Here is a 25,882-nt window from a genome sequence, read left to right as displayed (position 1 = left end):
CCCACCCAAAGATATAAACAACCATACATGCACAGGGCATATTAGACGGAGGGGGTCTGACAGCCAATCAGTTCCAGTCATTCCACCAGGAAGGAGGTACATGGCTCGTGTTGTCTGTAGTTCAACCATTCCTAGATGGTCAATACTGCAGTTCGATCATGTCTGAATTGTTACTTTGAGCCAGGAAGGGCTCTCAACAAAGGAATTGTCCAGGCTTCTCGGAGTGAACAAAAGCCATGTAGTTCGGACATGGTGGATATACAGAGAGACAGGATCTCTTTATGACACGCCTCGCTCAGGCCACCCATGGGCTACTGCTGCAGTGGATGACCACTACATAGGGATTATGGATCGGAGGAACACTGACAGCAATGCCACCATGTTGAATAATACTTTTCGTGCAGCCACAAGACATAGTGTTATTACTCAAACTGTGCGCAATAGGCTGCATGATGCCCAACTTCACTCCCGATGTCCATGGCGAGGCCCATAATGCAACCACAACAACATTGCAGCGTGGTATAGATGGGCCCAACAAAATGCCTAATGGACTTCCCATAATTGGCATCACACTCTATTCAGCAATGAGTGTCGCATATGCCTTCAACCACACAATCATCGGAGATGTGTTTGGAGGCGACCTGGTCATGCTGAACGCCTTTGACACACTGTCCAGTGTGTGCAGCAAGGTGGAGAATGCCTGCTTTTTTGGGGTGGCATTATGTGGGGCTGATGTATGCTGCTGGTGGTCATGGAAGGCACCGTAACAGCTGTATGATACGTGAATGCCATCCTCCAGTTGATAGTGCAACCATATCAGCAGCATATTGGCGAGGCATTTGTCTTCATGGACGACAGTTTGTGCGCCCATCATTCATATCATGTGAATGACTTCCTTCAGGATAACAACATTGCTCGACTAGAGGGGCAGCATGTTCTCCAGACATGAACCCTATTGAACATGTCTGGGGTAGATTGAAAAGGGCTGTTTATTGGTGATGTGGCCCACCAACCACTCTGAGGCATCTACGCCAAATTGCCGTTGGGGAGTGGGACAGTATGGACCAACAGTGCCTCAATGAACTTCTGGATAGTATGCCCCGACAAATACAGGCATGCACCAATGCAAGAGGACATGCCACTGGGTATTAGAGGTACTGGTGTGTACAGCAATCAGGACCACCACCTCTGAAGGTCTCACTGTATGGTGGTGCAACATGCAATGTGTGGTTTTCTCGAGCAATAAAAAGGGTGGAAGTGATGTTTATGCTGATCTCTATTCCAATTTTCGTACAGGTTCTGGAACTCTCAAATCCGATATGATGCAATTTTTTTTTTGATGTGTGTAGTTTAAAGATGATTCACTGTTATTAAACTTTGAAAAAACCTACGATATGCAGTTCAGAACCTGTAAGAGATTTCCTTCCAGCATGTGTATAACGTATGAAGACATGATATCAGAGAGGTTCACAGTGTTAAATTTCTGGGATTACAACTCAATAATAAACTCAGTTGGGAAGGGAATACCTCAACATTGTTGAAGCACCTAAACAAGTCTGTATTTACAATGTAACAGCTGTCAGATGTAGGAGATACGAATATAAAAAAGTTGAATATTTTCTTGTTTTTGTTCTATTATGTGATATAGGATCATACTTCAGGTTAACTCGTTAAACCAAGAAAAAGTTTTGGAGTGCAGAAGCATGTAACAAGACTCATTTTTGGTGTATATTCAAGAACATAATGTAGAAACCTGTTCAAGGAACCGGGTATTCTAACCACTGCTTGTCAGCATATTTATTTGTTAATGAAATTTGTTTCAAATAGTATGTCTCTTTTCCTACCAATAGCTCAATACACAGTATTAATACTAGGAAAAAGAACAATTTAAATAAAGCTCTAAAATCATTTACCTTGGTCCAAAAAGTGGTCCCCTATTCAGGAACATACATTTTCAATAAATTTCCAGCAACCATCAGAAACTTGGTTTCAGATAAAGTACAGTTTAAACAGTTTGAAAGACTTTTTAATAGGCAACTCCTTCTACTCTATAGATGAATATGTAACTATGTTTCATTCTGACAGTGTATTAATTATGTAACTATTAGCAGTTCCAGTTTACTGTAATATATTTACATATTTTCACAATCTCCTGAAAAGTGATCGGGAAGTGAGTATTATACACTACTGGCCATTAAAATTGCTACGCCATGAAGATGGCGTGCTATAAATGTGAAATTTAACTGACAGGAAGAAGGTGCTGGATATGTAAATGATTAGCTTTTCAGAGCATTCACACAAGGGTGGCACTGGTGGCGACATCTACAACGTGCTGAGATGAGGAAAGTTTCCAATCGATTTCTCATACACAAACAGCAGTTGACTGGCGTTGCCTGGTGAAACGTTGTTGTGATGCCTCATGTAAGGAGGAGAAATGCATACCATCACGCTTCTGCCTTTGATAAATGTCTGATTGTAGCCTACTGAAATTGCAGTTTATCGTATCGCGACACTGCTGCTCGCGTTGGTCGAGATCTTATCACTGTTAGCAGAATGTGGAATTGGTGGGTTCAGGAGGGTAATATGGAACGCCGTGCTGGATCCCAATGGCCTTGTATCACTAGCCATCAAGATGACAGGCATCTTTTCTGCATGGCTGTAACGGATCGTGCAGCCACGTCTCGATCCCTGAGTCAAAAGATAGGGACGTTTGCAAGACAACAACCATCTTCACGAACAGGTTGACAATGTTTGCAGCAGCATGGACTATGATGCTGCATCACAGACAGGAGTGCCTGCGATGGTGTATGCAATGACGAACCTGGGTGTACGAATGGCAAAACATCATTTTTTTTTGGGTGAATCCAGGTTCTGTTTACAGCATCATGATGGTCACATCCATGTCTGGCGACATCGCGGTGAACGCACATTGGAAGTGTGTGTTCGTCATCGCCATACTGGCATACCGCCCGGCATGATGGTATGGGGTGCCATTGGCTAAATGTCTCGATCACCTATTGTTCGCATTGACGGCACTTTGAACAGTAGATGTTTCATTTCAGATGTGCTACGACCCGTGGCTCTACCCTTCATTCGATCCCTGCGAAACCCTACATTTCAGCAGGATAACGCATGACTGCATGTTGCAGGTCCTGTACAGGCCTTTCTGGATACAGAAAATGTTTGACTGCTGCCCTGGCCAGTACATTCTCCAGATCTCTCACCAATTGAAAACCTCTGGTCAATGGTGGCGAAGCAATGGGCTCATCACAATACGCCAGTCACTACTCTTGATGAACTATGGTATCATGTTGAAGCTGCATAGGCCTGTACACACCATCCAAGCTCTGTTTGACTCAATGTCCAGGCATATCAAGGCCGTTATTACGGGCAGAGGTGGTTATTCTGGGTACTGATATTATTTGCAGAACTTCTTTATTTCCAGTCAGCTATCTTATTTTGGGTTTTACAAATAAAGTTGTGAGAAGAACTGCCATGTTTACAACCAAATATGATGTTTTTGATAAATATACATAGACATATTAGTAAACTACTCTAGTAAAAGTCAGGAAAGTGCATTTCTTGCCATAAAATGTGATGAAAGGTGTAGGGCAATGTCCTGTTTCACTTTTATGGGTGCACTTAGCGTGTATGGTGAATACAGATACATTGAATGAAATTTATTGTTGGGGTTTCACATACTGCAATGCAAGAGGAACAGCCATCACCAAATGTTTTGAAAAGCATAAAGTATCCATAAATAGTGCTCTTCAGCATGAAATTTTAGCAGTGAAAAGGTATGTTCAGGAAAATGAAAACGCATTAAATCTGTATTGTGGAGGAAGCATGATATGAGACTTTGTACAGAATGATAGCTACTGGAGTTCAAGAAGATTATCTCAGTTATGGCATAGTGAGACACAATTCATGTTGAAGACTAACAACAAATTCCAAGCCCTGGATTCAGATGTATCTGCCTCTGATTCACTTTTGTCAGCCTTGTTGGATGATGCAATGGGTTGTGTGAATATGCCTCGACTGTCGAAACATCGATGAGTGCAGTAGGGAAACACATAAAAAAAGTGTGAGATTAGCATGTTATCTGATAGACTTGGAAGGGGTATAGCAGCTATTATGAATAGTGGTGAACCTGGTTTCAATGTTGTGAGTATCACCAAGCCCAGAACATCCCTCAGAGAAGTACTGATAGGCTGTGAGAAGTTAGTAAAACCTGGTAGTAATAGCTGGTGGTGCAAAAGATATCTATAAAAACAAGTGCAAATGTGCAGAGGCTATGCTTATGAAAGCTCTGGAAAAAAAAAACAATGGAAATGAATTTCATTATTGTTACTGCAGCTCATAGGCATAGCCCCATGGAAAACTAATGAGTGAACTGTGGAATAAAGTGCATGGACAAAACTCTTGAAAATATATGCAGGGAATTTATGAATGCAACTTTTGTTTATGCAGACAGTACTATTAGAGGCCAGTTCACAAGCATGGTCTCCACTGGAATAAAAAGGGGGAAAGCTATGGCAACTGAAATTGTAAGGGTCTTGAGATCATGTGCTGTTGGAGCTGAGGTCAGGTCACACACTTTTGAGATCAGGTCACCTGCAGCAGAGGTCAGATCACCCACAGCAGAGGCCAGATGCCGCTACAGATAAGGTCAAGGCACCTCCAGCAGAAGACATTAAACTGGCAGCAGAGGATTCTGCATTGGAAGCAGAGGACACTTCACCAGCAGCGAAAGAGATACCACCAGCAGAGTATGACACATCACTGGCAGCAGAGGACACTTCACTGGCAACAGAGGACCTTACACCAAAAGCAGAGGACATTTCAACAGCAGTGGAGGTCTCTCCAGTGGCAGCAGAGAACCTTTCACAGGCAGTCAGAGGTCAGACATCAGGAGCAGTAGAAGGAGATTCATTGCTGGCAGCTATTGATCCTGCCCCCCCCCCCCCCCCCCCCCCCCCAGAAGCCACTGTAGAGAGCATTATGCAGCCAAAACAAAGACCTGCAGGTTGCAGAATACCCACAACGCTCAAGGATTTTTGGTAACCTGCCTCAAAACAGAATCAGCTTAGGCATGGCAAAGTGAGGGTACAAATGCCACCAGTTTCTATTCTAGTGATTTTTATATTTTAAGCTATGATATCCATAGACTGAGAAATAAATCTTTTGAACTTGAAGTTTCAGTGAATGACACCAGAATAGGCTGTGTGTGTGTTATGGAGCACTGTTGCAGGGATTTTGAAATAGTTATTGTTAGCATTGATCAATACAATTTGGCAACTTAGTTTTGTAGGAAGGGTGCCAAAAGTGGTGGAGTTTTTATTTTTCTTAAATCTTATGTGGCATATAAGATGAACTATGAAACAGAAGCATTGAACATTGGAAGTTAGGTAGTTAGTTTCACGTCATGTCGATCATTCATAATGATGTGGAGTGAGTCATTTTACATTCACATGACAAATTAATTTGCAAATATGGCTATATGGTGAACATTTGTAAGTTTATTTTTTCATTTATTTTTATTAAATAAAGAGATGCAAGTCAGTAATTCCTAATCACAACCTATTACAAGTTCTAATAACAAAAGTTGTTCTATGGAGCAAAAGGATTTTTCGAAGACAAACTCTTTCAGCTTGTTTTCAAATTTTACTTAGCTGTCTTAAGACATTTAATATAACTGGGTAAGTTATCAAAAATTTTAATTGTAGCATTGTGCACACCTTTTTTGTGCTAAAGACAACTTTAATGTGGAATCATGAATGTCATTTTCCCTTATCGTATTGAAATTATGTACATCAGTGCTCCTTTTGAACTGCAATGGATTAGGTATAAATGTGGGAATAAATATACAGTGAAGAAGTACTCAGAAAGCACACTTCCTTAAACAGATGTCTATATGATGATCATGGACAAGCACCTCATATTATTCTCACAGTAGGTTTTTGAGCAATGAAGACTTTACTTCATTAACATAAGTTTCCACAAAACATAATTCTGTCTGACATTATTGAATGAAAATGTTAAAACTATGTCACTTTACTGAATTGCCTCTCTGCAAGATCTGTAATGATTCTAAGTGCAAATGTTGCTGAACTAATAATTTTTAGGAGTTCCAAAATGTGATGCTTCCAGATTAAATTCTCATCAATATGGACACCTAAGAATTATGAAGTTTTCTCCATATTCATTATTCCCTCAACATGTGATACACTTACCACTGATGCAGTACCCTAGATGTACCAAAATGAATATGTCGTGTCTTTTAAAAATAGCAGGTGAGACCATTCACAGAAAACCAGACAATGATACTTTTAAGAACATTGTTTACCATTTATTCCGTTGCTTTATGTACACTTGGATTGAGTAGAATACTGCTGTAATTGGTGGCCAAATAACTAATTCAGGTTGTTGTATATTAGATGGAAGATCATTTACGTATTTGAGGGACAATAGCATACATATGATTGAACCTTGGGGAATGCCAGATGTGATATCTTCCCAGTCAGAAAAAAGTCCTTGGACTATATTGGAAAATTACAAACAACACATGTTTGGATTCTTTTGATTAAATAAGACTTATACATTGGTTGGCTATACAATCGATCCATAAAATTTTGATTTATCTCAGATAACATTATGATTCATACCATCAAATGCCTTGGATAGGCCACAGAAAATTCCAATGCATGATATTTTATTATTTAAGGCTTGTAAAATTTGGTGAGTGAACATGTAAATGGCATTCTCAGTAGAGCAACTCTTTGAAAATCCAAACTATGATTTGTTGAGGAAGTTATTGTTGCTGAGTTGGGATACTATTCTAACATTGGTGATACATTGATATGACTGAACTCTAAGAGAACTACTTTTTCAACATACTACTGTGATTTTTTATTTGAACTGTTTGTCCTATACTTTCTACTATATTTAAGAAATGGTTATTAAATGTATTTGCTACCTGTGGCTTATGATTTATAGCCCTTCCATTCAGTTCTGTAGTAATGTCATCCTGTTCTGTTTCCGGTTGTCCTGTCTCCTGTTTCACTACACTCCATATAGCCTTAAGTAAGATGTCAGATTTGCTGATTTTTGATATTATGTCCATGCTCCTTGACTTTCTGATAACTTTTCCTAGTAAATTTGAGTGATTTTGTAATGTGCAATTGCAGGATCTCTACTTGTTCTTGCCAACAGATATACAGGATGGGGAACTTAAAAGTGGCCTGGAGAACAAAGTTCCAGGGTACAAAGAAACACAGCAGAGGAAAGGAAAGACAGTACTACCCTGAAGCTGAAAAACACCACCATTCAACTCTTGGCACTTCTGGACCCTGGTCAACAAGTTGCTGAAGGTAGATTGATGCTGGACTGCTGGAGTTGCTGCAGTCTCATCCAAAATATTCTACTGCAGTTGTTAAAGTCTATGAGGGTTGCAGCAATGCCTCTTAGGCTTGAGGGCTCCCCATACAAAGTAATTATACACTGACAAATCAGGTGACCTGAGTGGCCAGCTAGGGCCACAACCAGACTGACCTACAACTCTGTCAGATTTGAAGAGTGTGTAAATGGGATCCAAGGTTCACCCAGCTGAATGGGCAATTGCTCCATCCTGTTGGATGTAACTGTAGCTATTTTACCCCTCTGTTAATGTATGCATTCATGTCTAATCATATCCACTCATCTGGCCCCTTTTATTTATGTTCACCCCATATTTCCCCTTTTTCTTTCACAAGATAGTTTAATCCCTCTAGTGATAAATGGTTTCCTTAGATAACTGTTTAATGTTCTTTTTGATTAGCATACATAGTAAGGTATTTTCAAACAATGACATTAATTTATCATGGAATAGATTACATTTTTTGTTAGTATTTGATTCATTGTAAATTTTGTCCCACATCATTTCCTGTAAACTATTCTTAAAAACATTCATCCTGGAATCATTAATTACTCTAACTGATTTCCACTGAAGAGGCATTGTCATATTTATCCTAACTAACTGCTTATCATGATCACAGTGAGACTCTATTACTGGGTAAACAGTTATTTTATTGCTTTGAAACATTTTCAATTAGGATCCTGCTGTCTTTATACACTCATGACGGGAATTCAATTACTTAGATCAAACTGTAGGATGCAAATACAGTTTTCTATAAGAATCCTTCAGGAAAACTACATTGAAGTGACCATTGGCTGCTTCCTGCTGGGTGGCAGATAGTGTAGTAAGGAATCCAAATTCCTCATAAATAGTTCAAAATTTCCCATTGGAGATCTATACACAGTTAAAACTAAAAGTGAATTATTTTTCAGTGTTAATTCACAAGCACACCCACACTTCTGTGTGCTGATCACTACAAAATCTACTTTTGTCCATGTTTTTGAATTTGCATTGTGTCTTAATAAACGTAAAAACTCCTTCATTTCCTATATTGGTTCTGCATGGGTAGGATGCTATAGTGTAATTTTTTATATTTAATTTATCTAACACTGTGGTTATGTGGTGCTCAGATAGGCACAGGATGTCTTTCTTTTTAGGTCTCTCTAACTTTTCCTAACAGACAAGAAGCTTTTCTACCTTATTACTCAATCCTCTAATATTTTGATTAAATAAGCTAACCTAACTTTTTGTTTATTCTTAAGCATTTTGTATGGTTCTTCTGTTATTTTTACTTCTTCCAAGCAGGGTGCCTGAATCCTAATTCTAACCTAAAAAGATACTTCTCTGACCCCAGTAACCACAGGGATGTTGCTTTGTGTAATGGTTTTCACCACACATAGTGTGCAAGAAGCTCAGCCAACCTATCTTTCCCTCTCCTATTCAGATGTAGTCCATGTCTAGCACATCTCCATCTCCGAATTGTACCAACATGCACTGCACTCATATGATATTTCATTTCAGTCAGCGGTTGCATGCTCAACTCAGTGTTCACACAGCTCACAGTAGTATTAATCCAGGGATGGTAATGATTCTGTAGGATCTCTAGCTAAGGCTAGCAATTGGTTTCACAATACTTGTCACCTGTACTCTGTTCCAAATTTTACCCGAATCATCTGGCTTATCACTCTCCCCACCCCCCTCCCCCACCTGTCCCATGGCTAATGCCTAACAGGTAGACTCTTTTCTTCCTACTCTCTTTTGGTTCTGACCTTCACTTAGTTTCTTTGCTAGAAGTCTGCCACACTCTACTGTGACCTACAGCTGGTTGATCTTTCACTCCTACTTCAGGCAAAAAGTCGGATTTATTCAATACTGCGAGCTCAAATGTAGGCAAAGGAGTTAAAGAGCAGTTCCACTTTTGTCCATTGCTTGTTATCTCACCCAGTTTCCACAATCTTTTATTCCCTTAGATAAGTTACGTGTAGAAGATAATGCTCTAGCACCTTACTCATGATGAACTAATATGAGGAAAAGGAGTTGTTACATCTATTAAGGCAGAACATAAGGTCAGAAACATTGACACAAGTAGATTTTGTAATGATCAGCACACAGAAATATGTGTGTATGTGAGTGCACGTACTAGGGAATTATTGCTAACAAAAAATAGTAGTCTCCTAGAGACTGTTTATAGACCCCCTGGAAAATCTTGTACTGTTCATGAGGAATCTAGATTCCTTACTTGATTCCTGTCAGGCAGCAGCAGCAAGCAGTTAATAGTCTATAGTGACTTCAGTGTAGATTTGCTGAAGGATTATGACAGGTAAAATGATCTGGAAATCATATTTGGATCCTACAGTTTGGTCTCAATAATTAACTTCCTGACATGTCTGGATAGAGACAATCAGATTCTTATTGATAAAGTTTCCTTTGGTGAAGCTCAAAGCAAGAATAAAACTGTTTATGTGGTAATGAATGTTCTCCTTGATTATGATAAGCAGTTACTTAGGATAAATAAGATAATGCCTTATAGTATGGATACTCTTGAGTGGAAACCAGTTAGAGTAATTAATGACTCCAGGACAATTTTTTTTAAGAATAGTTAGCAAGAAATAATGTGGAATTAAATTTACAATGAATCAAATGCTAACACAAAATTTAATCTGTTCCATAATAAATTAATGTTATCATTTGAAAATACCTTTCTGCGCAAGGTAATGAGAAAGGACATTTAACAGTAATTTAAAGAAAACAATGTGTCACTATAGGGATTAAAGTGTCTTGTGAAAGGAAAAGGGGAAAATACATCTGTTGACAAGAATAAGTAGCAATCCTGCAGTAGTTCTACTGATGTAATAAAAGCAGTAAAAAAATTCTCCAGCTCTAAAACAATGGATAATACTGGCTACCCAAATATGTTATCAAGAGAACTATTCATTTTATTTGTGAACCTTTAGCCTTCTTTTTTAACAAATGTCTTCAATTCAGAATTGTCCCTGCATCATTAAAAATTTCAAAAGTTGTAGCAACTGTTAAAAAAGGAGACAAAAATATCCCCCAAAATTACTGAGCAGTCTTGATTGTTCCTGTAATTTCCAAAATATTTGAAAGTCTTATACACAATCCATTAAGTGATTACTGATTTCAAACAAACAGTTAGGTGAAGATGAGGAAAAAAAAAAAACCACTTCAGCATTAGTTGACATTGTAACCCATACAATCACTGCTTTTGAAAATAGGTATAAAGCCTCACTGGTTTTATGTGACCTAAGTAAGGCCATTGATTGTACCTATTATGAAATATTGCTTGAGAAACTTGAATTTTGTGGAGTAAAAACTGCAGCACCAAAAATAGTTGCTACATACTTATAACACATAAAACAATATATTCCAGGGAGAAACAGACATTTTGTATGAAAATGGTGGAGAGAGGAGAATCACAGGGATCAGTTGTTGGACAATTTTTCTCATAACTGACGTTAATGATTTCCAACATCATGCTCCTCAATCTGTGGTCTGCTATGCAGATGACACAAAAAATTGCAACTCACCAGTGTTACAACAAATATCACTGGAATCACTAGAAGCTGCAGTAAAATGGTTCTCCTCTAACAAATTGCTGTGTAATCCTGACAAACCCAACTTCTTCTTCTAGGACTAACTAGAACAGTTAAACTTTTAGGATTTCATATTGAGTCCAAATTGAGCTGGGGAGAATGCATCAGTCACATTTCCAAAAGAATATCAACGGTACCATACCTAAGATGAAAACTGAGAGATTTAGCTACTCCTAACTATTTCAGATTAACATATTTTGGACTGTTCCAGTCTCATATTTCTTATGGACTACTAGTAAGGGGGCAGTCTATACATATAGGTGATGTATTGGAGGTACAAAAAAAAAGTCATAAGAGAAATGTGAAGGGGAAGATCAACAGATCACTGCTGACATCTGTTTAGAAAACTCAGTATACTTATAATTATAAATCTGTATATATACATCTTGTTACTAGTGTAGGTAATTCAGTGTATATGCTTGTGTGTGTGTACATAATTAAGTATAAATATGTGTGATTCAACATGTAAGGAAGTGTACCAAACTAAGTTACAATTTAAAGTATACAGTTAACATCTGTAATTGTGTATATAACTAAACACATCAGTATTATGTATAAGACATAAAGCCTGTTCCACTATATTAATGGTATATGGCAAATAAAGATGAATAAAGATGTATAGATCACAGGTTATGGAACTCGCCTCAGCTCATTCTAATCATAAAATTAGGTAAGTATCTGATGCAAAGAAACTTGAAATAGGAGTACTCCCAGGTAGTGTGTTAGGCTACCTTCTGTTATCCATTTATATAAATGACATGCACACCTCAGAAACTTCAGTCAAGATCATGTTGTTTGCAGATTACACTACAGTAATAGTGAGCAATGCTAAGGAATCTCTGTCTACAACAACTGATCAAGTCTGCAAGTCCTAGCATTCTTAGTTCAATGACAACAGGCTGATCCTTAATCCAAAGAAAACAAATTATATTCAATTAGGAAAGATGAACCAAAATCAAGGTATCAATCTTGTACTAGGCAGAAATAAGTTAGAAATGGTGTGATGCAAATAGGTTGAGCAACACTGAAACTGGAAAAACCAAGCAACTAAAGTATTCAAGAGACTCAGTTCAGCATATTTTCCTACAAGAATTATTTGTAGGGTTTTCTCCTCAGATGGTGTCAGAATGACTTACTTTGGTTACTTCCAGTCCAATTTAGCTTATTAAATAGTTCTCTGGGTTAAAAGTAACAGTCAACTAAACGAAATTTTTACATTAACGAAAACAGTTATTTGAATTTCGTAACATGGTTCTGCTATGGCTCATTGCCAGCCCCTGTTTAAAACGTTGTGTTGCTTATTGTACTTTTCTTGTACATATACAAAAGTATGTTGACAAGAATAGCTACTGCAAACTAACTCTGCTGAGGTCTGAGAAGGAATTAGCTTTTACAACAGAGTTGAAATCGTTAGTTAAAATCATTTTTTGTTGAAATATGTTTCTACAGAGTAAGTGAATGTAAAAGTTCACAGGAATAGCAGGCCCTCATTTATTCTTGAGTTGTTTTCATTCTGTTAACTAATGTACCATCTATTCTGTCTTTGTCTTTGCAAAACAATATTTGTGCAGTTGGTTTTCTGTTTGCTCTTATTTCAGATGCAGTGCAATACACATCCTCTGAGGAGGTATCTGTACTAGATCAGTTGTGATGGATATAGTGTCAGCAGGTTTTGTGTGTTCATGCATTACACTTTTCAGAAGTGTTAAATAATGGGCTCATGTTTTTTTTGTTTTTCAGAGCTGGTTTATGTTTCATGTTTTAGTTATATAATTGATTTGCTTCAGGGTACATGATGTAAACCCACAGCAGACTATGTATTTGTGATTCCCTTTCTGATCATGTACCAGGTGATGTGTCTATGCTTTGTTTTAACGCACTGGACACACGTTTTGGAAGAGTGGGACTTCTTCCCCATCCAACCAACATAACTTCAGTTTTCCATGCTTTCCCACATTGCTAAGGTGAATTCTGGGATGTTTCCTTTGATTGGGCCATGACCACCTCCATGCCCTGTACTTGCCTAATCTTATCCTACTTTGTTAATGAGCTAAATATGTTTACATTACTTCTTTAATGTATCTGACATGTCCAATACTGTTGTACTAAATGGTCTATGGCTGAATAAATAAGTAGCATATGATAAATGATGATGCCAAGAGTATAAAGTTTTGTCAGTGTTATAGTGTGAAAGAGTTTACTCTGAATTTGTGTTAGTCCAGTTCAACATATGCTGCATAAAAACCATAAGAAATTTTAGTTAGTAAAATAATATCACTGTTTATCTGCATAATCTTTGTAACCACATAGCGTCATAAGAGTGGATACAGTACACTCCCAGAGAACATAAAGAAGGTGTGAATTTTGTCATCATTCATTTGTTCACACATAGCACTCCATAACTACAAACATCAGGAAGGGCCTTAAGGTAGTGACTGTCCTAAACAAACTACTGAATACTTGCACTTATTTGAAGAAAGCTGACATATAAAAGTAACACTAACATGTAAATAAATATGTTTGAGTGACATGTCACATGTATATGCATTCAAAATATATGATATGCTGATTGATAGTGGATAATCTGTTTACTACTGAATAATTGCAGATAATAGTACATTATTTGAATGTGTGTAATCCAGAAGAGTGTAGCATATAACATACAAACTGAAGTAGGAATAACAGTGATAAAGATATAGCCTCATGTGTAGGCAATGAAAACCATGTCCATCCAGCATGATTTTTATTTTCTGTGGTTTTCTAAATCATTCTGAGTAAATTTCAGTATATTCCATTCAACAAGGTCACAGCTGAATTCATGCATGATGTGTGTCCTGTTAAGGTCATAACTACAAAGATTCAGTTGAAGTTCTGGCTGTTCAGTATAAAATTAAAATCAAAAACATCTTCAACCATTTATATTTTATATGTAATTTATTTATGCAATCAGTTTTGACATTTTACTACACCATCTTCAGGCACTCGTGTGAAGACAACAACAATAATGACAATGGAAACTTCATAATAAAGGGGCAGTGTAAAATTTAAGAGATCACATACATACAGTGGTAATATGTAGTAAACATTTAACAAAAACCCGAAGTGTGCAAGATGTGACATACTAAAAAACATAACAAGGGAAAAGTTGCACACTTTATGAATACAAACTAGGAAACAAAATATATACATACCATACAATACTAAAGTGGACATACTTACCAGATATCAAAATAACATTTCATTCTTAGATAACTATGTTGTCACATATTGGCAAACAACTACATCTACATCTACATCTACATGGACACTCTGCAAATCACATTTAAGTGCCTGGCAGAGGGTACATCAAACCACCTTCAAAATTCCCTATTATTCCAACATTGTACAGCGTGTGGAAGGAACGAACACCTGCATCTTTCCACATGAGCTCCGATTTCCCTTGTTTTATCATGATGGTTGTTTCTTTCTGTGTAGGTCAGTGTCAATAAATTATTTTCACATTTAGACGAGAATGTTGGTGATTGCAATTTCATGAGAACGGTCCACCGCAGTGAAAAACACCTTCATTTTATTGATGTCCACCCCAAATCCTGTATCATTTCAGTGACACTCTCTCCCCTATTTCACAATAAATCAAAACATGCTGCCCTTCTTTGAACTTTTTTGATATACTCCGTCAATCCTATCTGCTAAGGATCCCACACCATGCAGTGGTATTCTATAAGAGGATGGGCAAGTGTAATGTAGGCAATCTCATTAGTAGATCTTTTACATTTTATAAGTGTCCTGCCAATAAAATGCAGTCTTTGGTTAGCCTTCCCCACCACATTTTCTATATTGTTTCTAGAATGTAATGCTGTCACTGCCCAAGAATTAACTGAAGCAAAACAATCACATTCGTATATTGATGAGTACAATCTGACTGCAAATTATTTATATGTTGTCACATACTAGTTAAATATAAAACCATTTATTGGATGTCAATCCTACATTAACCACCTGCATCACTATGTATCACATACTAATAAGAACAAATGAAAAAAGAAATTTAATTTTACATCAAAATAATATATGAATGGTTTCATAAGGTGCCTCCTACTTATTAAAATATTTTTAATGAAACAAACTGTAAAGGCAATGTAATACACCATAGCTAATTCCCACTGGGTAGGAAGTGTCAAAATATCACATGGCACAAGTTATAACCAACATTATAAAGAACTGGAAAGTTTTCTGGTACACATGTGTGTTGCTACGTGATGTAGCAAACTGTAAACTATGAAGTAAGTCTAAAGAAATGTACTGGAATATATACAAAATATAACAGAAAAACATTCAATTCAATCAGAAATTGAAAGACGCATACCTCTATATGGCATGTAGCCCTTACGCAGGGTATGACCAGAAAAACAGACTGGCAAAGTGGACCAGAAATAAAGAATGAATCCACTTGTTTTGTAGCAAATACCAAATTATGGTGTAAGACATATCAACATGCTTATGAGGGCAAATGTTATGCTACAGAACCCAATATAGAAGAATGAATGTTTCACAGCTTGCTGTAACAGTGCTCCAGGTATGTACATGTGAAGCAAAGAGAACACAGATGAGTCAGTAGCACTTGCTTTGGTTGAATAATTGCACATTGTAATTTACCCAAAATATGTATGCAATGTGTTAAAAGGTAATGTTATTGCAGGTAGACAAACTACTGTAATCTAGTAGATGTATAAATACATACAGGGAATATCTGGAGGTGGTATGCAAACTTTGTATAAAGTCAAGAACAATATAGAAAGACCTGCATGTCATGCAGTAAACTAAATGTATGGGGACGGTCAAGTCAGTGATGATGGCAATGATGAATGACATGTTTCCCAAATATGCAAAATATTAACCCTAAAGCAAAAACTGTGTCAGTGTGTACTGCAAAGCGTGTAAAAAGTCAAATGCCATCTACATGAGTGTGTGGTTAAATGAGCGGAAACATTATGTTCAGTAGCCACACACCATATGGTGGTTCTTGGAGTACCTGTGTACATGTCCCAAAATAATATTCCATATGTTGCAAGTGACTGAAACTAGCCAAAATATGCCATCCTGGCATCATCTGAGCTACAAACATTTGTAATAGTTGTAAGAACAAAATAGGCTGAATTAAGTTTCTGTGAAAGTTTCATTACATGGTTATTAAAATTTAAGATTTCATTGACATGTATCCCCAACATCAAGAGGGATACTTGCCCCCTCCTGTAATCTGGGTGTATGGTTTTTATTCATTACAAAATTTTCTCCAATTTCTAGCAATGACTGTGATACTACTAAACAGGAGATTAACATTGTCTGGCATGACTGCAAATACTGTGACATTTTTTTGGTTTTCACACTGTTTACAAGAAATTATTCTGATTCCTTGGTGTGGTGGCAGTTTTGGCACTATTATGCAGACAAGAAGAGTGTTAACCTGGCCAGAACAGTGCTGAAATAGTGTCAACAATCTTGTTTCTTTCTGTTCTCTGTACAGCTGTGAGTACTGCGACTTCACCAATGACCACCTGTATTGAGATTTCTGATGCTCAATATCATCACAGATATGTTCCATTGGGTTAATATCTGGCAAATTTTGTGGTCAAGCGATCAATGTGAAATCACTATCACTCTCCTGAAACCACTGTAACATGATTCTGGCCATGTGACATGGACAGTTATACTGCTGGTATATGCAATAGCCTGTGGAGAAGCCATCAAACATGAAGGGATGTATGTGGTCTTCAATAAAGTTTACACAGCCCACAGTTGCTATGATGCTTTTGATTACTACCACAGGTCCCATCGAAACCCACGTGAATGTCCCCCCATATCATAATACTGGCCCCACCAGCCTGCATCCATGGTGTGGTGCATCTGTTTCACCTGGATGATGGTATATTCAAACCCATCCTTGACCTGTTTTAACAAGAAATGTGATTCAACTGACCAGGAAAAATACCATGTTTCCATTAATCCACTTTCAAATTTCAATGATCCTGTGAGCACTGCAGTCATAATTGACTATGTTATTGAGTCCTTATGGAAACATTTAGGGACTGTGAGGTGAATGGCTTCCTTCAAAACACTTATGCCTGCACCAGCCTCTGTTATTAGATCTGTTACAGATCACCACCTTTCCTGAGCTACAGGGTAGGACAAGCTTCTGACGTCCATGTTCTGTGATGATTCATGGATGTCCTACACTTTGCTCCCTACTCATGGTTTCACCATCCTTCAGCCACATTCCACTGATGCTCACAACAGTAGCACATGAACAGGCTATGAACTTTTTCATTTCGAAAATCATAGTTTTCTTCCACTGGGCCATAGCAATCTGTCAAAGTCACTTATGCCAGTGGACTTCCCCATTTGCATCCTGTATCCATACTAGAATGATTCCCCATTGGTCTCCATTTCTTACTGCTCCATGTCCTTTCAATGCCATGATGCAGCATTCAGTATTTCGGTGAGCAGTGGTCCAAATGTTTTAATTTTCTAGATGTCTTCAGTGAAACATTCCACCAAGAACAAGGTGCAATAAAGTGAAAAATAAATTAAAATGGATCTCCAAGGGTACAAAAATTTCCAGTTTAAGAAATGAGCAGCTACTCAGAGAATTAAATATGACATACATTTTTATTTCTCTGAATACATTATACTGTATAAAAGTATACTTAGAGTTCTCAAGGCAGCAAAACAGCTTGAAAAGAGCAGGATAATTTTAAAAACATGAAACAGAAAAGGGTGCATGGTCACTTGTTATATCTGAATTAGTTGACTAAGCTTGTGACCAAAAAGTTTCAAAAATCTACTTAGAAGGAAACACAGTTTCAAACCAATCTCAGATAGAAGAGTTATTTGATAAATGTTCTAGAAACGCAGCAAAGTTTTATGTCATCAGTATAACAAAATATCACAAATTGCTATAGTCTAGATGAGATTTCTGAGCAAGTTAAAATTTTTTAAATATTTCAATGAAGGATTTACAAAATACAATTTCAGCATTAAAAAGCTACAGATTTTGATGGGATATCTACTAAAATTACTAAAACAGTACACTACATAATTGCATATGCAGTACTTCAAGTATTTAATCAACGTTTTGAAGTTATCTGATTCCCAGAAGTACTCCAGTACGCTGGAATTAAATCAGTTTGCAGCATGGGATCAAGAGATGTAATTGAAAATTTTGTTCTTTCTCAATTTTTCCAGTTGTATCAAAAAAATATTGTAACAAATAGCTGTTGCTCAAATCCAAAATCTTATTACAAAATATACCATTAATCTAAACAATCAGTTTATTTTTCAGCAGCAGAGAAGCACCATACATGCAATTAACAGCTTTGCTGACAAAATAAGAGCATCATCAGACAAGAGCAATAAGGATTAGAAATCTTCTGTGACTTCACGAAGACTTCAGTTTCTCCAAACCAGGGTTGACCAAGACTTCAGCTCATGGGCTATGTCTGGGTCTGAGTGCCAAAGTGATCAATCTGGCTTCACATTTCCCCTACTATGACACCATGTTGTCTGAGCGCTACAAGGGGGAAGAGGGAAAACAGAAAATGCAGTGCACTTATATGGCAGTGCAGTTCCACTGCATACGAATTTCTTTTATGTTTCATGTTGCTCAACAACACAGCTCGCAAACAAAACAAGTTTTCAGTATTAATTAATTATTTTTGGCACACTGAAGACATAATATAATTTTTATCTGGTACCAACTGTTGGCATATGGTTGCCACATAATCATGACTTTTTTAGTTTCATAATAGAAAAAAGGCTTTTCACACAAATATGTTTATGAAAATATTGTAGCACTTTTGCAGCTTCATAATGGAGTCTTGGAAAATCAACCTGAGGAAAGCTATGTAGAGATAGTAGATAGTTTTGAGATAAACAGATGTGTCATTAAAATTGGAATTTCGTTGCAGGTCAATCAGTTACATCTGCACATGTGCTTTCACCTGAAATGGCAAACAGTCTCGAAAACAGGTGGAGGATTGACACTGTCGTCAAAACCTTTGTAAAACTATACTTGTAATTCATGCAGGGCCACAATGAATTCTTCAAATGCTGTGCTTTCTTTAACACCATTGAGGTTAAGGAACTGGACTGTCTTTGTCAGAATGTGTCGCTTCTACAATACAATTTTCCTTTTTAATGCACCCCAATCAAACCAGAAAGAAGTTACCTTGCAATGTCTCACTGTAGGTATCTTACTAGAAATATGTCATTCATTACATCACCTTGGCACTGTATCTAATATGGCACATCTGTCTAGTAAGCAGGAGAGCTGGGTTGAAGACCCAGCCTTGGCAAAAACTTTTATTCATTATTTTAGCTTCTACACTGATCAAAGATAAAGTTGAGACTTATTATGCCTCCAGGAAAATGTAATTTCATCAGACAAATAAATTATAGTACACAAATGTGTTGGATGGAGTAGGACCCCTGATACATCTGCGCCATACTCTCTCCCAGGCAAATGATACAGTTGCTTGACAACAGGTCACATACTTATTAACTTGTATACACCATACCAATGTGGGCTTGTATGTATGTTCAGCAAGATTAACAACTAATTCATTCCACAGTTATGTCCAACTGGTCAACAACATTTCACAGACAATACTGCACTTACCTGGCCTTTGAAGTCACCCAGAACTGATCCTAATGAGAATATTTCTGATTATGCAATTGTAACCTACATCCATGAGTTGTTGTCTACTGTTGAGAAGTTATAGGTCATCATAGCTTACTGATGATTCTGATGTCTTAGTGAAACTTTGCTCTGATGATTCAGCATCATTGTCAGGCAAAATGGAGTGATACAAAGTACTTCAGAAGAATGTTTAATTCAGCTGCCCACGGAGACATTTTTTAGCTCTTAATATACTGTTGCAAGTAATTTTTAATAGTGTGGAGTAATGAACACTACATTTTAAAATGTGAACTTGGAAGAAACATTTGGCAATACCTACCAGCAAGCTTGTTGAAACACTGAATACATAATGATATGTCACAGTTTGGAGATTGATGTAGAGTATACTTGAAATTTCCACAATGACCATCATGAGAAATATGATCCCAGCTCTCTTTAGAAGACCAGTTCTGAAAACAAAGTAGAAATGTATTAAAACTATTTGATTTTGATGACTACATGAATTATGTAATTGTTTTATGTGCATAATACAGATCACTCCAAACATCAAGGATGATAATTATACACATGGTGGGGGATCCTAAGTAGAATAGCTTTAAATGAGGAATTAATGACCAAAAATTGAAAATTTATTTTGCTATTGACATAAAAACTTTCAGTAACAGCTTACGCTCATAGCAACTGACCAAAGTGGTGGCAACCAGTCTCAACATATGCATTCTGTTGATGAACAATACATTTTCATTTGCTCTAAAATATTCTTCTGTTCTACAGCGTGACAGACAGTCAGAACCTTCTCTGATTGAAGCTTTGAAGCTACCACTAACAAAGGTGTTGCATTGGTTAATGCTACGGACTCAAACTGAGAAATAGTGAAGCTCAATTATCCATCAGATCATTCTGATTTAAATTTCTATACACTGAATAAATTATTGTTTAAAACCATCACAGTATTGGCGACTCATTAAATTCTGACCTGTATTCCCTTCTTCTTGTTATTTATAATTTAAATATTATATGCAATAGATAGTTAATGTATGTGACTTTAGTAAATGTAACCAAAAACTGTTTGGCAATTGGTTAATCTGTGGTTTTAGAAAACATGATGGACTCACTACCAGCTTTTGAAAGTGAGATTTAAGATTTTTGGCATTTTATAATGCCATATCCAAAGGCCTTAAATGGTAAAGTAATAATTGATGTGTAGGTCAGTATACACAATGATTTCAGTTGTCTTCTCCGTAGTCACCCTCAGTTCCTCAGCAGTATGAGTTCACATTCAGTCAGTACTAAATATCACAAAAGCTTAACTTGCAGTGGGAGAAATTAGTGTCTTACTTTGTATGTAAATATTGGTGTCTGTTTTTCATGTTATCCTCACAACAACCTGCTTAGTTATAAATGGTAACATCATTTATGAGATTATTTTCTAATGGTATCCAAGTAGGAGACATCTGATGGATTTACAATTAAATATACTACTCAAAATAGTTACTGCTTTGCTTCTTTTCTTTAAATCATGGTAATAAGCTGTTACGCAACTTTAAAGTTGTGAATTTGTGCCTCATTGTGCTCCATGTTCAATCCCAAGACCTATTATTGTTTGCTGCATTTTGTCAAATGCTATTTTGGATTTTTGAGTAGTTTCTGTTACAGATTTCTGAACAGTATCCTATACACAAGTTGTAGCTACCTTAAAAATGCTTGTGAAAATTTTTTTCCTCTCATACTACATTGAAAAGCTTCTTGACAAGTAGTACAGCACCCATATGAAATGAAATGATCAAGTATGAAAAAAGAAGAACTGTGTTGATAAGTAGGAAGATTTTGGTGGGTAAAACAGTACTTATTTAGAAGGGACACAGAGTCTTCAATATTTGTAATAATAGTAATTCACAACCAGAATCCAAATGAAAATAAGAGGGTTGAAAGGAAACAAGATGAGGAAAACTCAAAGAGAACAAAAATATCCAAAGACTACACAGAGGTTAAGCTGACCTTCAGTCAGGTGAAATTGCAGTACAGGTAAGTGAAATTCAAAATACCAACATGCCCACCAAATTTATCAGCTAACAAGAAATAAGTTTTCGCAACAAGTGTGTGTGAAAAATAGTGCATCTTATGTACTAGTACTAAAATTCTTGTTAGTTCTAGAAATTATCTCTTTGTAACAACTATTAAGAAGAGGTTATCCTTTATTATTTACAACTACATTCATATTCCATAAGCCACCATACAATGCATGGGAGATGGTGCCTTGTACCACTGATGGTCATTCTCTTTCCTGTTCCATTTGCAAGCAAAGTGAGGGAGAAAACAAAGCTCTGTATAATCCTATAAGATACCACATTTTTCCATCTTGTCTTCCTTTTCTTTACACAAGATGTACATTGGTAGCAATAGAATCATTCTGAAGTCAGTAGCAAATGCCAGTTTTCTGAACTTTCTGAGCAGCTTTTTGTGTAAACATTGTCTTCTTCACTCGAGGAATTCACAACTGAGTTTACAGAGTATTTCTGTAAGATTTGTGTGTTGATCAAATACAGCAGTAACCAGTAGCAGCTGGTGCTCGTTTTCATTGGGGGGGGGGGGGGGGGGGGGGTCCCAGATAACCCGGATAAAAAGCCAATAAATTTTACAGAGGAACTGTTCTGAATTTTTGTTTACATAGCCCTCATTTTTGTCATTTATGTCAAAGGAAATGATTCTTTCCACAGATCTCTCTCTTCCTGTTAATATACCACAGTATAATGATGAAGTGTCTCACATGTAATGTCTGCTGTTATGTCTGCTTGCACAACAATAAAAGTGCCAGCACTGATGTCTGTAAACGGTTCTTTAATGTAAACTTGATACATAAGTCTGAAAGTTCATTTTATACAATGTGCGACATGTATTTATGGACAAAAGTACTAGAACTGAATAAGCAGTCACCTACCATGTAGTAAAGGTTTCCTAGAAAAGATAACAAATGTAAGAAATTGCCACTGTTACCACTGTTAGCTGACTCCTGTGTTTCATTGGGAGCCCTTAGTGCTAACTCATGAGTTCCACAAAATGTAATGTCTACTATTCTGTTTAATATGTGTCTACTATTTGTAACTAGCAAAGTGTACTCTTTGTAACTAGTAATAGATTTGTTTCAAATGCTGAAAACAACTTAAAAGCAGTTTAGTCTTATAATAAGTGAAGCTGGTGGTGAAATGGAAAGAAAATGCCCCTCTAAATTAATGATAAATGATAGAGCTATTACAAATTCTAATGCCATATGTGAATCTTTCAGTGACTTCTTCAGTAGTTTAATTAAAATTGATGACTGCTCACCATCAAGTACAAATCCTAGTATGACAGAAAGAAATTATTCAGGTTTAAAATTTTCTTGTGTTGCAAGTTCTGGTGCTAAGAAAGTCATAATCTCCCTTAAAAATTTAAACTCACTATGTTGGGATGAGGTTTCCACTAGAATAATAAAAATAGACTGTCACAGTACTGCACATTCGCTGTCGCTCATAATCAAACAGTATTTCGAAGAGGGGTGATTTGCAACTCGATTAAAATATACTGAAGTGCGGCCAATTCATAAAAAGGGCAAACAAGATGAAATGAGAAACTATAGGCCTATCTCATTTACACCATTTTTTTCAAAAGTATTTAAAAGAACAACATGTGATCAGAAAGAAAATTATAATTCATCTCACAACATTACTTCACCCAATTAGTATGGTTTCAGAAAAGGCTGAAGCACAACCCATGCAATAAGTGAAATGCCACAAAAGTTAAAAGTTATCTCAACAATAGAACATGTGGATCAGGCATCTTTCATGACCTTAGCAAAACCTCTGAACAATGGTTTTCAAGGAAAATCTCTTAGTTGGATGTCATTATACTTGGCAAACAGGAAACAGAGAGTGACTGTTAATAACAGTGGGAAGAAATAACTTCCTGGTTAGAAAACACACACACACACACACACACACACACACACACACACACACACACACACACACACGAATTAGATGTTCCACAAGGTTCAGTATTGACCCACTACCATTTTTGTATTACACTGATGATACGCCATACCGTTTTCAGTCCAGTACCATCCTTTACACAACTGCCTCTTCAGTGATAGTGTGCTGTAAAACCAATGAAGACTTAGTCCACTGTACTGAGTAGACACTTAAGGAAGTGGAGGCATGAGTCAAAAATAGTAATTTGAAATTACACTTTGCAAATACAGAAACTGTTCATTTCACAGTGTATAAGTGAAATATGCTATTTTTTTTTTAAATTAAAAAAATGAAGCACTTGGACACTGCAAACTGTGTCAGGCTCCTTGGTGTATCAGTTAATAAAAATATGTTGTGAAGTTATACAGTACGCAGTGTACTGAGTTGATCAAACAGCCTCGTGTATGCCACAAACATCTTACATAGCATGTTTTCCAAATATATTGAAATATGCTGAGATAAAACCATTATTGAAAAAGGTATTGATGGAAGATATAGGGAATTACAACCATATATCTCTTCTGCCAATACATTTTAGTGTTTTGAAAGATTACAGGAAAACGAATTTAAATATTTCTAACTGTAAATAACATAATTTTTAAAAACAAGTTCAGATTCCAACAAAGAAAAAGCACTGTAAATGTAATCAATGAGTTTACTTGAAAGATATGCTCCTCACAAGATAAGGGAAGAAAGGTCGCAGGTAAATTCTGTGACCTGACAAGCTTTCAATTCAGTGAACCACTCCTTACTTCAACACAAATTACATATATTAATCAGAGATACTGCTTTACAATGGCTTACCTCTCACTTAAGAGACAGGAAACAAAGAGTAATTACAACTTCAAACACAATAAATAACTCCAAGTTCAGTATTGGGTCTCTAACTCTTTCTTTTCTACATAAATTACCTACCATTTGCCACTACTGCTCATTCAGTTTTATTTGCTAAAAGTACATCTGTTCTCATTGAAAATTAGGTCCCTGATAGAATTCCAGAAAGTGTCATAAATACTTAAGACAAACTTGAATCTTGGTTCCATCAAAATGGACTGAAACTTAATGTAACTAAAATCAATATGATGCAGTTTGAAACTAAATAATAAAAATAGAGTGAAATGAAGGTAACTTATAATGATAAGGATGTCACAGAAGCAAACCATTTGAAGTTCTTAGGTCAAAATCTTGATAAAAATTTAAATTGTGTGTTGGCTAAATACTGGCATCATGTCGATCACTTTTAAAATATCTAAAAATACTATTTATTCCTTCCCTTTAGATATATGATGTATTGTTGTTATTAACACTTAACACTAAACTCTTTCCATTTTGACCACAACTACAACACACTCTTCAGAGAGAATTTTAAACTCCCAACACACTGTTTAAAATGTTTATGCCAAAACACCAAAGTGTTTGGGGTTAAAAATTCACAATAAAGTAAAAGGCAGTAATATATTTAATATGGAGTTGGTTCACTGAAAAGATGTCTCTACACCTGTCTGGTGAAAAAGTGTAACTTTTCTACTGAAGAATTCTTTGAGGACAATTTTACAATTTGAACAAGGAAATTATACATTTACTTTTGTATACTGAAAACTGTAGTATGGAATTGTGTAGCAGTATCTCAGAAACATATATAAAATAAAGTAAAAATCCTAATATGTCTCAATACATAAATTCAACAATGATTTGAAATTGTATGTAATGAAACAAAATCCATCTATCAATCACTGATTTAACTTTAAAAAAATGTATATTACACATATTTTGTTTCAGTAGTTAAGTTTAACATAATTTTCTGGGTTAGATAAAACAAATACACTAAAAGCTTTCAGACTAAAAATAAAGATCATCTGAGATTTGGTGGTAGCTCAGAAGAAACAACACTGCAAATGCCTTATTTGGAAAGCTAGATCTATGTCCATTCCAAGCATGTAGATACAGGGCAGTCAGAAACAGCCTAAAAAGCTTGTAAGGGCTTTGCAGGGTAGCTTTTACTGAGAAATGATTATTAAGAAAAAATTCAATTTGTTGTGCCATTTCCAAGTTAATTAGTATTGAAGTTAGCCAATCAGGCCATTGTGTATGTAAATTCAAGCAGCCCACTAGAGTCAATGTCACCAAACCTGATCTTCATTTGGTTTCCTAAAACTGAACAAGAGAGCAATAC

General features: G+C 36.4%; 1 protein-coding gene across 1 annotated transcript in view; it reads right to left on the bottom strand.

The window, feature by feature from the left end:
• The window catches only part of LOC124556266 (adhesion G protein-coupled receptor L4-like), a 370,316-nt gene that overhangs the window by 2,641 nt on the left and 341,793 nt on the right, over positions 1–25,882 (bottom strand). Inside the window, exon 15 of the mRNA XM_047130252.1 lies at positions 20,022–20,151. Coding sequence (XP_046986208.1) covers positions 20,022–20,151 — 130 coding nt within the window. The remainder of the gene's footprint in view (positions 1–20,021; positions 20,152–25,882) is intronic.

Source organism: Schistocerca americana, chromosome X (assembly GCF_021461395.2).
Source record: "Schistocerca americana isolate TAMUIC-IGC-003095 chromosome X, iqSchAmer2.1, whole genome shotgun sequence".
Lineage (NCBI taxonomy): Eukaryota > Metazoa > Arthropoda > Insecta > Orthoptera > Acrididae > Schistocerca > Schistocerca americana.
The sequence above is the reverse complement of the archived record's forward strand: the minus strand, read 5'-3'. Positions and strand labels throughout refer to the sequence as shown.